At 52.3% G+C, this 13,597-nt stretch overlaps 1 protein-coding gene across 11 annotated transcripts in view; it reads right to left on the bottom strand.

Annotated features, from left to right (window-relative positions):
- USP28 (ubiquitin specific peptidase 28) overlaps positions 1 to 7,772 on the bottom strand; it is a 31,554-nt gene extending 23,782 nt beyond the window's left edge. For 3 of the 11 annotated variants that reach the window (XM_066981282.1, XM_066981281.1, XM_066981279.1), the window contains exon 1: positions 3,415 to 3,545. In XM_066981282.1, coding sequence (XP_066837383.1) covers positions 3,415 to 3,465 — 51 coding nt within the window. In that variant the 5' untranslated portion in view covers positions 3,466 to 3,545. Of the gene's footprint in view, positions 1 to 58; positions 3,082 to 3,414; positions 3,546 to 6,417; positions 6,617 to 6,771 lie in introns of those variants that run through there. The other 8 variants (XM_048063346.2, XM_048063345.2, XM_048063347.2 and 5 more) reach the window with 7 other exon arrangements.
- Between the last annotated feature and the right edge of the window lie 5,825 nt (positions 7,773 to 13,597).

Below are 13,597 nucleotides of genomic sequence, written 5' to 3' on the forward strand. Positions count from 1 at the left end.
GAGGGGCTATTTTAAGCCAGGCTGCACATGCCACTTGTGCACGTCATCTCTCACTCACAATGAGGCATCAGAAGAGGGGCCCAAGAAGTTTCCATTGCTTGTCCTTCCCACCTCACAGCAACTCAGGGTTTGGTCACATACTTGCTGCTGTCTGTAAGCCATGGCCACGGCCAACAACATATTCTTAGCTTAGCCACCTAAGAACATTTCTGTAATCATTTTCTTAACAGATGTATCAAATCCTTATAGGCTTTAGGGGTTGTTAAGTGGAAACAGACTTAAGTTTAGCCACACAAAGTAGCTGGTGAGGGACACATAGAAGCATTGGCCCCAAGAACAGAACAGTGAAAGACACTTGGCTAAAAGCGTTTATTGCCCAGAAGGTAAAAGAAGGTAGCAATCACTGGTGAACAGTTATGGCTGATGGAATAAGACCGGCGTCCACGTTACAGAACTAAGTTTCCTGAACAGCCTGCATCTCGTAAGAGATACCTGCAAGCATGCAACGCTGCCTATACAGAGGTTTGCACAAACAGCCAGGCGCACCTCTTTTTCCATAGGAGCAGTCACTGTGCCCAACAAGTGCTGCAGTGCTATGAATAACTTAAACAGCATAGTTGTGGGGAATGCCAGCTCCCCCAGCAGCGAGCAGTGAGGTCCCATCGTCCCCCTTTGGAGCAGCAGCTGCCGGCAGCCCAGCGCCAGTGAAAGCCGACACCGGGAGATGCAGCTCTGCAATGCTGGAATCGCGCGTGGCACAGCGAGGATTTGGTGCAGGACAAACAGCACGGACTGCGTCGTGTATGCCTGACTTATAAAGGCCACCTGGCATCCTGCTGCCAGTGCAGTCCGATGGATCCTAGTTTCTTAAGATCATGCATTTAATTATTCTTAACTGGGAATGCTGCAGAGCAATAAATTCAAATTTCTACTTACTCTAATCACTGGGAAAAATCTTAAGATGTTTCAATGCAACTGGAGCACAAGTTGTAACCAGTAATGTCAGCTACTTTTTTGAGCTATATATCCATCCATACTGCTGACAGATGCTATTCCATGCACAAATACCTTAAAAATAGCATGCATCCACACAGGTGGCTGGTTAAAAGACAAATCCCATTTCTTTTTTTTTGATGGGAATTCTCCCAACAAGTTACTACTCATCGTATTCCTATTTAAATTACTCTTTTGGTAAGCTGCTACAAAAAAAAGCATGAGTATATGCACATATCTTTCCCAGTCCCTCACACATGCTTTTTCAGTCCCTGCACCTCAAAACCTAAGAGCTGAGATGTTCTGGAAACCCTCACGGTGAGCCAGCAGCACAATGAGACACTGTGTGTGATAAGAAGCCAAGAGCATGAGCCTCAGGACAGGAATACTTTCACTAAGGCAAACCAATTACATCATGTTGCTAATTTTGCTACCTTAGTGAGCTGTATTCCTGTTGGCTAACCCTACCTAATGCTGCGGGGCATATGTTTCCATTGGAGAAAAATCCATGCTAATAAACCACACTGCAATAATGAAATCCAAGGCAGGACAGGGCATGATTTCATCGCCTTTTCTTCTTCACTGAAAGAAGGGCTCGCAAAGGCTGCAGTAAACATAAAAACTAATTACCAGCCCACAGTTCTAAGTTACCGCTTAATATTCTACTGATTTCTAGGGCAATTTTATTCAGCCTTTCATATGAAACATTTGTATTAACAGCAGGAAGTTTATCCTGTACAACAAGTTTCAAGAGACTTGCGGCTGACTGGCAGCCCACAAAAGCCAATGGGAACGACACTCTATGCATACAGTTTAAGTTTTTGGAGAGTATTTTTGTTTTTCTAACTAGTCTGGTTGATTGCTTTTGGAGTTATGCTCCATGGTACTTTAAAACAAGCTCCACAGCTGTTTTCAAAACAATAGTGGTAGCACGCTACATCTGTTAATACACATTACACCTTTAAAACGAAACACCGAAATCTGACCTCCCAGAAAAATAACAACCACAATGACAATGCTATTAGCATTAGATTATGGCAACAGGAGATGACTCTAGAATCAAGATGCCGGGAGGAATGGAAGGTATCGGAGATAAAAATTACACAGTCAACTATCAAATGATAAAGCCGGTAGGTTTTGCCATTTTCCTTAATACGATATGAGCACAAGTAGTTTGTTTTGAGGAGAAACTGGAAACAGGGAAGGGTGTAAATGCGGTGCAGAAGTTCAAGGGGCTCCATAAATAACAGCGTGCAAGGCAGATGTTGTAGCTGGCACGGAAGAGGCATGCAGAGCAGATGACCTTCAGCCGCTGCAACTCAATTGCGCTTTTTATCAACCCAGCAAAATGGATATGAAGAGGCCTGAAATCCTACAGACGGTAGCACCAACAATGCGCACATTCCTGAAACGAGACCTTTTACAAACCAACATCCATCAAGACAAGGAGCGATGGCCTGCTAGCTCCCTGTCCATCAGCACGCGTGTACACAGGCTCCAGTACATCGTGCACTTTCCTGATGCTGGACCTGCGCAAACCTGGAACTGCCGCCACACAAACACATCTTCTAAATGCACGGTGCACTCAATCGATACCTTCTTCCTGCAAACTCCTTTAACGCTGCCCCTGAGAAATGCTTCTCATGTCCTAAGAGCGCAGAGGCGCTGCAGGGTGCTCTCAGGCGAGCGGTCCACGTGCCCTGCCCGCCTGCTCTCACCCCCTGGACCGAGTGCCACAGGTTGCCCACGAGAGCAGGCCTGTGGCCAGCCTGCGGAGCAGAGCCACGCGTCCTGCCGAGTGCCGCCGTCCCGACCTCTGCCTGCTGCAGGCGAGGCAGCACTGAAGTTCAGAGCAGCAGCCTTTGTAACGGGTGTCAGAAGATGCTCCAGGTAACAGAGAAAGGAGAAAGCTCATGGCGGATGTTACAGAGGTGACAATTTTAGAAGGCTGTCAAGAGAAAGCCATGCGGGACTATCTGCGCGCCCTTCCTACAGAAGCCAGCACGCGCCCTCCAGAACAAACCACTGATGCACGACGTGTTACCTACGAAGGTTTTAAAAACAAACCACGCCAAGTCCAGCAAGCGCTGACGAAGTGCTTCACGCACCGCGGAGCCCCCGCGGGGTGCCCAGAGCCGGGCGCCTGGGCCGCGGGCGGGGGCAGAGCAGCACCGGGACGCTGCCCCGGTGCGCGCAGGGCTCCGGCCCGGCCCCCCGCGGCCCGCCCGCCCGCCTCAGCCCCGGGCCGGGCCCGTCAGAGCCGGGCTCCGCACCGCCGCCCGCCCGAGCGCCGACGCGAGGGGCGGCAGCGCCCCGCCGGAGGCCGCGGGTTCCGCCGCCCGCCCCCGGGCCCGGCCCAGGCGAGGCCTCCCCGGGGGCCGCTCCCCCGGCCCCGGCCCCGTCCCGCCGCCGCCCGCTCACCGCTCCGCCGCCGCCCGGGGCGCCGCCCGCGGCCTGCAGCTCGGCCGTCATGCCGGCCGGCCGCCGGAGCAGGGCCCGCGCCGCCCGCCTCCCCGCCGCCGCGCATGCGTGGGCCGGGCCGGGCCTGGGCGGAGCGGGCCCCGCGGCGGGTCCCGGGGTGCGGCGGGGCCGGCGGCCGCTGCTGGGGCCGAGAGGCGCAAAAGAAGAAGCGAAGGGGGGTTGGGGGCCGTGGTCCTGACGGGGCGGCTTCTCCGCGATCTGCGCCCTGACTCCGGGTACCGCAGGGGACCAAGGTCCTTACGAGTGCCCGTCCAACAAAGACTCCGGCGCTGCCCCGCTGCCAGGGCTGAGCTCCCTCAGGTGCAAAGCCTTGGAGCTGTGCGGCCTGCCAGGGATTTTCCAGGTGTGGGTGCGCGAGTCACAGATCCTTAGGGAAAAAACATGAAGAAAGGAAGGTTTTTAACAACAGAGGGGGCCAGATACCTGCTTTCTGCAGTTTCCAAGGCTGCACATTTATTGGCCTCGTCAATATTAGGAGTAAATATTTTTGTCCCATGTTTAGTTTCACTGAAAGCCCTCACTGTTCGTAGCTTTTGTGCTATCGGCTTGCATAGACAGTTAAGTCACTGAACTGTAGCAACCACAGTTTCCTTTAAATCCTTTTGCTAATACAGCTGAGATTTCATCATTGTCTTTATAAAAATAGCTTAACAATCAAAATGGAGACATCCCAAACCAAAATAACATTTTCTGAGGTGTTTCCCCCTCTGGAGCAAGTTACTTGCAACAATATTGCACAAACGAGGGAGGGCAGAGACCAGCCAGCACACGAGACCTTGGAAACACGGCCCTTGTGTCTTCCCGGGCACCAGCCACCCACAGCTGTTAAGAGACCTTTACAGGAAAAATTCCCTGATCTGAGGGCCCAGGTGATGAATATGGCGTGAGCAGGCAGCGAGGCACACACTTTCAGCTCATTCTCAAAAGCAGGGAAGCAGAGGCTCAGAGAGGCATGTGGCGCTTTACCCAGGACAACACAGCAAGTGTCTGGGGGAGATGAGCACAGACACAGTCCCCAGCTCCAGCTCCCAGAAGCTGAAGGACAGTTCAGCTAAAAGCCCAGGACTGTAAATATAAGGAAAGCTACAATACAGATTAAGCAATTTTCTGCAGAAGGGTAGTACCACACAACAAGCTAAGCACACAGGTGATAAAAGGAGGCACCATCACAGGAAATACACTTATTTCCCAAATCCTCTGTCCTCTCCTCTTGCCATCCGAGATTGTGGGCTCTCCTGAGAGCCCTCAGCCCCTGTGAGTTCCCAGTGCCTAGGCATGGAGTCCCTCATCCAACTCCCACCCAGGAGTGTGCCGCCTCCTTTTGCTTGGTGTGTAGCGTGGGTCTTTTCATCCCAAAAAGACTTGTGAAGAAGCGGGACTTGAAAGTCACCCTGACTCAATTTCAAGGAGAAAAAGCTTTTCCTCCCCAGCAGCGGTGCTGTTAAAGCAGAGTGCTCGCTGCCACCAACGGGAGTGGGAGCTGGAGGCTTTGCGAGATCTGGGCGAGCCTGTGTGAGCAGGCAGAAGACAAAACATCAGGGCTGGAATGCTTAATGCAGACAAAAAGCACACAAACCATCCAGAGCTGCTCTAAAGCAGTCTAATAAATACTAATTTGTATGAGGTCTGCTTGGGACGAGGCTATGCCATATCTGCTGATGTGAGATGAGATCTCATTTACAGTTTCCTGCTGGATCTCGTACTTTCAGCAGCTCATCAAAACAGCCGTCAAGAGCCGTGAGCCCTGTATGCGTGCGTAGGACACTGCAGATGAGATTTCGCTGCCGCACATTGGCAATTTGATTCAGCCCAATGACCTGGCGGGGCTGAGCTCCCCTGGGGCCAGTAGGGCTTGTGAGCAAAATACCTTTTTGCATCTCCGGAGGAGCACTCAGGAACGTGTCACTTGCAATTGCTGGTCCTCATTTCTCTACTGCTGTCCCTGCTGCCTCGTGGCGCGGGGTCTCTGCCAGAACCAGAGCCCGGTGCTCCCTGCAGCGGCACTGGGGGGGTGGGGGGCTGCTAATGGGGGCATCTTCGGCATCTTGTAGTGGAGCAGCTGCCTTGCGGGACAAGGGGAAGGGTGCAGGCATGATGCTGGTGGCTCCTGATCTCACCAGTTTCCCTGCTGGCCACTTCTCTGCCGGATTTGCTGGGTGGTGTAGGAGACCCCCCTGCTCGTCCTCTGGTGTCAGCCCTGCGTGGCAGCAGCGAGCCCCACACTGCCAGTTCTCTGGGCACTCCCAGGCAGCATCCCTGGCTTTTTTTTTTTATTTTTCAACAGGTGTGGGAACATCAACGCAGCCTTTTCAAGGGTCATCTTGGCTCAGACCAAAAATAAGCAGGCAAAAACATGTAAGCCATATCTGGATGGAGACTTCAAGAAGCAGACTTTTGGTGAATCATGTATCTTGTTTTTGGGGAGGGGTTTGGGCTCAGGCTGCCCTGCAGCAGCACACAGGCTGGCCAAAGCCTGCCCTCACAGCTGTCCCGTGCAGGTGTTCCCATGTAGGAATTTGGGAGGCAGGAGGAGCCACCAGCAGAGATGATAGAGTAAAATAAAGCAAGCCAGTAATGATTTTTTTCATTTTGCCTGATATACAAAGGGTAAATGATAAGCAAAATACATAGTGGAGTTTTAAAATCCAACGAGGGAAAAGAGAAAGCCAATTTCATGTGACTACAGGGCTACTAATAGCAATCATTATGGACACGATATTATTTGTTCTAGGTTTTACAGCATCCCTTTAAGCACAGCAGCAGACCTGTGCTGTTCAAGCTTCCCCCTCCTCAGCTTTCCTGACCCGCTTTCGTATCCTGAAAGCTGCAGAAATACATTCCAGGTGCTGGCAAGTGTATTAACATAGGCACTGCGTGGGCATGGTATTAATTACAGGAAATATGCTACATGAATTAATGAATAACTGTAAGCATGGTAATTACCTCTTGTATTGTAGATACTGAGTTCCTTCTTGCTGCTGAACTGAAATTGCGTTTCAGGGCATCTGGAAATGCAAAGTTTGGGTGTAGACCAGGCAAACGTGTCCTGTGGGTGCCTGGCAGCTCAGGATCAGCGTTTCCTTGTCCCTCCTCAGTGCTGCAGGAGGGCAAATAGAGAACAGGTTTGGGAAATGCTGTTTTCCTGAAAAAAAAAATAATAATAAAAAAGTTTTAGAAGGGAATGAGTGAAAATACTGCTATTTCCCCACTCCAGCTGTAGCAAGGTCCCTGTAAACAGCTGGCTGAAAGGTAGGTTGTGTGGATGCACAGCTTCTTCCCGGGTGTCACCGTACTTACCTGTCCCTTGCAGGTAGGCAGGCTGACCTGAGACAGGACAGGGGGCAGGACATTTCTCCCCCTGTCCCTAGGGATCGATATCTTTCGCAGCAATAAACACATGCTCACACATTCTGTGCTGGTGCTGCCCTTACATCTGAGCAGAGATTTGGCTCCAGAGCCAAAACCATCACAAATGCAGAGGCTTTAAATGCGGCTTCGGCAGGTGTGTGCACTAATCGACGAGCTGTTGAGCGCGTGTGGTTTCATGTGAAGAGCTCTCGGCCCGTCTTCGTCGCTGCCTCTGACTTCTGATGTGATCTTTTGCCTCCTGTTTCCTGTACATAAAAGACTAGTCTTGCCTAAGAATATCAAGTTATTACTAGGACCTTGGGGAAATCTGATCAGGGAGATAATCGAGTCGGAGTTCCAATTTGCTTATATTAAGTTTCACCAACTGCAGAAGCCAGATACCTTTGTATTCCCCTCCGCTGGCTGGAGCCTCTCCGACAGACGCCGAGGCATCTGTCTCGACACGCTGCCGAACTGGGAAGATAAATACGAACGCGTGGGAATTATCTCTGCGTTTGCTAACCACCAATTTAGGTCTAAGTAGGCTCCCTCTGTTAGGAAGACTAATGAATTCCAATTCTGCAAAATATCCTTTGCTTTTAACAAGCAAGATGGAAGGTAGCTAAAAAAGAAAGAAGGAAGAGCTGTGAATAATGCCACGAGAGAGCCAATTACACCAGCCAGCTGGCATTGCAAAACTTGTTGTTTAACTTGATGTTTAACTTAAAGAAGCCTGGCTGCAGTGACGGTGCACTGCAGGGCAGCATGGTCCACGCGAGGATGCTCTGGGCCAGCCCCGCTGCTGGCAAGGGCAGAGCCGGCTCCGGGCACCGCAGACCACTGAGGCAGGAGCCCCGAGGAGCCAGGAGGGAGCCGCTCCTCCTCCAAGGTTTCCTGGAGCTTTCCATACTGGCAGACCCACAACATGATTGTGCTGTTCTGCCTTGGGGCTGAGCCAAGCCCCAGCCCGGTGGGCACCTCTGCACGTCCCTAAGGCACAGGGCACATGCAGAGCTGTGGTCACGGGGTCCCACGCTGCTGCATCCTCGGGATGCTCCTGTCCAGGTGCTGGGCTGACCAGGGCATGCCAGGTCCTGCAATGACACAGACTAAGGGACAGAGAGAAACCAGGACTTGAAAAGGCAAGGGATTTCTACCTGTCATTTCATAAAAAAATACACCTAGCTTGAGGTCACTTTCTGTTTTATGAGCAGAAAGATCTACAGGCACAGGGATTTAATACAAGTGCCTGCCTATAGTGGCTGAGACAACTCCCTCTAAAAAAAATATTGTCCTGATTACAAATATAAACTCAGCCTCGTATTTTTAGCTCTGGGTTTGCTGAGGGTATGTATTATGTTTAGCAGCCTGATTAATGTCACAGTAACTAATTAGGGTGCAAGACAGATACTGGTGATTTGCTTGCAGTGTCGAGTGCAGTCAAAGTGCCATTATATCAAAGATAATTTACTGCGGTGGGGATCATACACTCTCAGATGAAGAACAAGTGGGAGCTGAAGATCTGCCCCCACTCTGCTTCTTCCATGCCCTAAGATCTTTCCATACAACCTTATTTTTATCAAAAGGAAGCCATCAATTTGCACTGTGGGTGCCCTGAAAATGAAAAAAGTAGTCCCAGAAATGTTTATTAGCACTAGGGGAACATTAGTTGCGGGGAATTTCAATGGATACCAAACACTTGCACTTATGAGACAGCAAATAACCGTCACCTGCCCTCTCAGAAGCACTTCAGAGTTGTGTTTAAAAGCAGCAGGCACTGACACATGCAGGTGCTTGGTGGATTAAAAAAAAATTGCTGTCCCTCCTTTATCAAGTCAGTTGTGTGCCTTGCAGAAAAGCCGATTTTTGCTTTCTACCGCCCAGCAGCACTGATGGCACCCTGCTGCTGGGCTTTCTGCTGGGGCTGGTTGGTAGCCCTGGGATGGCAAACCCGGCAGGAGCGTGCTGTGCAGGGCAGAGCCCTCAGCCTCTGCTCTGCCTCTCCCTGCAGCGGAGCTCAGGCAGAGCTCAGCTGTCCCCAGGCAGCAGGGAGGAAAGCATCCCTGTACGGCAGCGGTCTGAAGCTCTGGGGCTTCCTGGGCTGCAGAGCAGGCTCTGAGCAGAGCCTGGCTCCTCCAGCTGTGTGCTGGGCTGCTCCATCCAGAACAACAGGCAAGGTGCTTTTCAGCAAAGCTTTCAGGGGTATTTTAAATCAAAAGCTATCAGCCCTTTCAGCCCAAATTAGCTTTTCCAACTTGGTTGAAATCTTTATAATTTTCTCTGAAAATGAAGGGAAAAATATACCAGTCGTGGCCATAATCACTGAGATGGCTTTATTGAAGCCCAGGCTGAAAGTTTTCCATTTGAAATGCTTCTTAAGAACTAAAGCTTCAGTAGAAGAACTTGGATGAAGTGTAGGGAAGACAGACATGAGATTTCTACCTAAAAGCGCCTGGCATTTTCACAGATTCTGATGCTCACCTACCGCTCATGGGATGCAATCCTCCAGCACTAGCCTCCTCCAGAAAGCAGGGAAATGAAGACATGCCCCTGCCCTGGGAAGCCGGAGGCAGGTTCCCACTTTCCTGGGTCAGGAAGTTATGACAGCAAAATACAAGGGAGAGAAAAAGCAGCAAACTCAGCTGCACGCAGCGGCTAGGCACCAAACTCACTCTGTGCCATAAAGACAGTCATGCAAGATTAAATACTGGTGGCTCTGCTCTCAGCAAGGCAATTCCTGCCTAACCCTGGGTAATATCACATCTCTGACGCACGGCTGCTGTACCTGCTCGGAATGAGATGGATCTCCTTCATTAACATCAATGGGCTCCAAATACCTTTGTGTACTTATTATTACCTGGCTTTAATGGATAATGAAATTGTGGCATAATATTGCTAATACCTGAAGGGTGTCTAATGGAGAACACAACCGAAGGGAAAGTGCTTTCCTACCTTTGCTGGGGAATTTAAAGGCATCAGGCTTCTTTGCTGGCAGGACTCGGCCGTGTTTGCATTCCCAGCGAGGACAAGGGCTAGCTGGAGCGCACAGATGCTGATCCTCAGCATCCTCCCTGGGAGCACGGATCCGGGCAGCTTCCGTTCAGCCCCAGCTGCAGCTCCAGAGCCACCATCGCACCCACCGCGCTGGGGGCCGCAGCTTCAAGGCCGACACATTGGAGGGGCTGTCAGTCCCCAGGGAGGCAGGGCAGTGGCATGGCTCACACTGGCCCTGGCCTGAGGAAGGAAACAGGGCTCTCACACAGACAACAAGCACTGCTCAGCCCTGCATTATGGTCCCGAGCACAGAAAGCCCCAAAACACAGTCCCACTCCCTGTCATGTGCAGCCAGGGCAGCCTGGTCTGTGGCACTAACCTGAACTGCACCTGACACCAGCATAGTGGCACAGGACCGGGCTGGCACCGCTCGCCGCCTTGAAATACAGCGTGACTCATCCCTGCAGCTGCTCCAAGCGGAGTTCATTAAGCAGATGAGTAAATACCAGCAGCTTGCAGAGGAAGAGCCTTTCTTTGCAGAGCTCTCAGAGATGGGTTACAGCTGTGCCCGTTTGGCTGATGGGCTCCAAAACATCCCCCTGCTGCTGCTGCCCACAGGGGTGCTCAGCAGTGTCTGCCTGGTGATCAGTCTGTCTGTCCATCTGTCCGGTGGGGTTTCCACACCAGGGTGTGACCCCGTGCTGCCAGGCTCTGCAAGCACTTTGGGTGGTGGGAGCACGGCTGGGGCAGAGGGCTCACAGCCCCGCCACTCTGCGTGGGCACAGACACAGCCCCAGCAGCCCCTACCTGCAGCTGCCTCTCGCTGCTCGTTGCTGCAGCATTGGCGTTTAGCTCCAATTGCCTGTGAAATGCTTCCGCTGCTGTTAATGAAACGAGGAACATCAGATGTGTCCTGACACCCTCCCTCCAAAAGCCACCCCGCGGCCACCTGGATTCAGGCGCAGGTCCCTTGCTGCGCCCTCCAGCACCGCTCACCTTGCAGGTCCTGGTCAGGCCTCCTGGCACTGCTGCAGCTTCACCAGTTCCCAGCAAAGCCCAGGAAAATGCCTTTTTAGGCACTGCACCACCCTTTCCCATGTCTCTGGAAATGCTGTCCAGGAAAACCAGCCTTCACCACTTGGTCCTTGGGCCAGAGTGGGAGCAAACCCTAAATTGTACAGCGCTGTCCTCTCTGCTGGTGCAGGTGCTGAGCTGCACCCCGTGCGCAGGGCTGCTCGCTTACTGCAGGAGCAGAGCTGCTGGTGGCTCTCGCCAGCCACTGCTCCCCGCTGCCTGCCTCTCGCCTCCTCTGCGGATGTCACCTGGGCCGTAGCATCCACTTCTCCACGTAGCTCTTGTGGTTAGGGCACTCTGAAAAACAACAAATGACTTTGCAAAAAAGTTGTCCTGTTTCAGTGACATTTTCTTCCGCTCCTGCAAAGACCATGCTGCCAGGCATGAGCCTGGCAATCATTTATCAAAAGGCTATTCAAAGGAGATTAAAAACAAGCCAGTCTGGAGGAGATACCCTCTTACACCATGAGCCAGGCTTGTGTTCATTACATCTAGTAACACTTTAGAGCACTTTCTGCAGAGACGTCTTAACTGCCCCCTCCAGGCCCGCAGAACGTTGCGCTGCTGATAATTAAACCATGAAATACAGTGGGACTGTGGAAGAGCTCGTCTGCCCGGCCACAGCAGCACTGGTTATTTACGACCACTGCACATTTTTATTAGTGAGGATGGGGACAGAAATTGGGGAAGTTTTCCTATTTCTCTAATAAAATCTTATTTTCAAAGCACCGCTGATATAAATTTAATCTCATTACAGCAGTTACATAATCACACACCCTCATAAAGATGAATAAAGTAAACAAGAGCTGCAGATGGAAGAGGCTGATGAGGTCACCTCCTCATTCCCTGCTAGTATATGATTATCCCCAACAGGATATTCCACTAACACTTTGTCTTCATTGCTGCTGTCAAGCACTTTCACCAAAGACTGCAGAAACCGCTTTCCTGCGACGCATACCCACAAGGGGAAAAAATAATTGTTTTAATCAGTGCATCGGTGAGGTCCTTGGAAACATTTGTATTTGCTCTCCTATTATGATTTTTGTATTACCTGCTTAATTCATGCTCGGAGGCCAGGGCTGGTGCTGCCGGGGCTCCCGGGCTCCCAGCAGTGCCCTGGCAGTGGGGGGGGCTGTGGGACGGGGGCGTTGCTGCCAGCGAGCGCCTCTGCCCCGACGCACTGGGTCTGGGCCAGTCACCCTCGGGGTGCAATGCTTCAGCCATCTCCCTGCCGTGCTGGATGCTGACCTGCCAGAGCGCGCAGCCACGGCCACCCATCGGCACGTAACTTCTGCATCCACCTCTCTTTGGGTTGAGTTATTTACCTAAGGAGACATTTATGGGTTCATAATTAGCAAGACAATGCAGCAGCAAGGCGTTTATGATAGCCTGGTTCACCGTGCGGAGCAAAGCTATCAGGATCTGCAATGACCCATGACAGTGATTAAATTAGTGAAATGCCTAGCGGCTCCCAGCTCAAGCCTTGCAAGGAAAACCAGCCTCCAGCCATGGCCAGGGGGTGATGCCATTGCAGTCATGCTTTGCACGGCAGAGACGCCGTGCCAGCGCCGGTCGCCTCACGTCCCTCAGCAGTGACAGTGGACGTGCAACTCGGGGCATGTGGGGCTCCGTGATGGGCGCCCTCCGGCTGCCACCGGGGCACCCGGTGACACGGGGCTGGTTTGAAGGCTCTGAAGCTCTCCAGCACCACTTGACCATGTCTGGGGGCCATGGTCAGGGAGCCACAACCCTCTGGGCTCTGTGGATGCCAGCTTGCTCCCCGAACTAAACTAACGGCCTCGCAGAGACAACAGATCCCTCCGTGCTTGGTATCCTTCAAAAACCTATTAGCCTTTATGGGAAGCTGTCTCCATATAAGCAAGAAATGGCCCTGTGCTCTGCAGTTTACAAAGTACTGCTTTGCCATCACCTCGTTTGTAACTACCTGCCTGCTCCTGCTCTGCTGCCCCGGGCTCAGCCACTGCGGTCGTCCCCGTTCTCGCTACAGCACGCACCCGGCTCCTGGCTCCGGAGGTCTCGGAGCCCCGGCCACCCCCTGCAGCATCTCACCAGCCGAAACCCAAGGCACAGGCTCTGCTGAAGCTGGTGCTGCTGCAGGAATAACGCAGGTGTGGGCTCCAGTTACGTTGCTGGTAGGAGCAGATCAGTGTGATGGGGAGGATGCAGAACGTTGCTCATCCCACTGCGCTGTGCACAGCACTGGAGCCTCGTGCATATGCCCCTGCCCCACGGGTTCCCCTGCTGGTCACCACCAGCTTAAAGAGCTTCCTGCTGGCCTGACAAATGTACCTACTGGTGTGGCTGTCTGAGGAAAAAGCCCTCATTCAATTCAGAAAGCTGGAAAATTCATTTCAGAAGCTGCCGTGACACACAGGAGCGGGGACCGAGGCCCCACTGGCAGTGGCTGCCTCAGACATCCCTCGTCCCCAGGGGCTGTGTGGCTCCCCTGGCAGTGCTGCCCAGCCCAGGTCGATGCCGTGCTCACTGCAGATGAGCCTGGCTGCTGCAGGATGCTTCCGAGAAGTGTCTGCTGCTGGGGAAAGTCTCCTTTCCCATGGCTGGTGTCTCCTGACAGACAACCTGGTTGCATTTCTGCAACTGCATGGAGCCAGCGGAGCTGATGCATGCTTAAAAACAAGTAAAAACAAATAAAAATGCAGGTTATGCTGTCAGCAGGCAGAGCAGG

Source organism: Anser cygnoides, chromosome 21 (assembly GCF_040182565.1).
Source record: "Anser cygnoides isolate HZ-2024a breed goose chromosome 21, Taihu_goose_T2T_genome, whole genome shotgun sequence".
Lineage (NCBI taxonomy): Eukaryota > Metazoa > Chordata > Aves > Anseriformes > Anatidae > Anser > Anser cygnoides.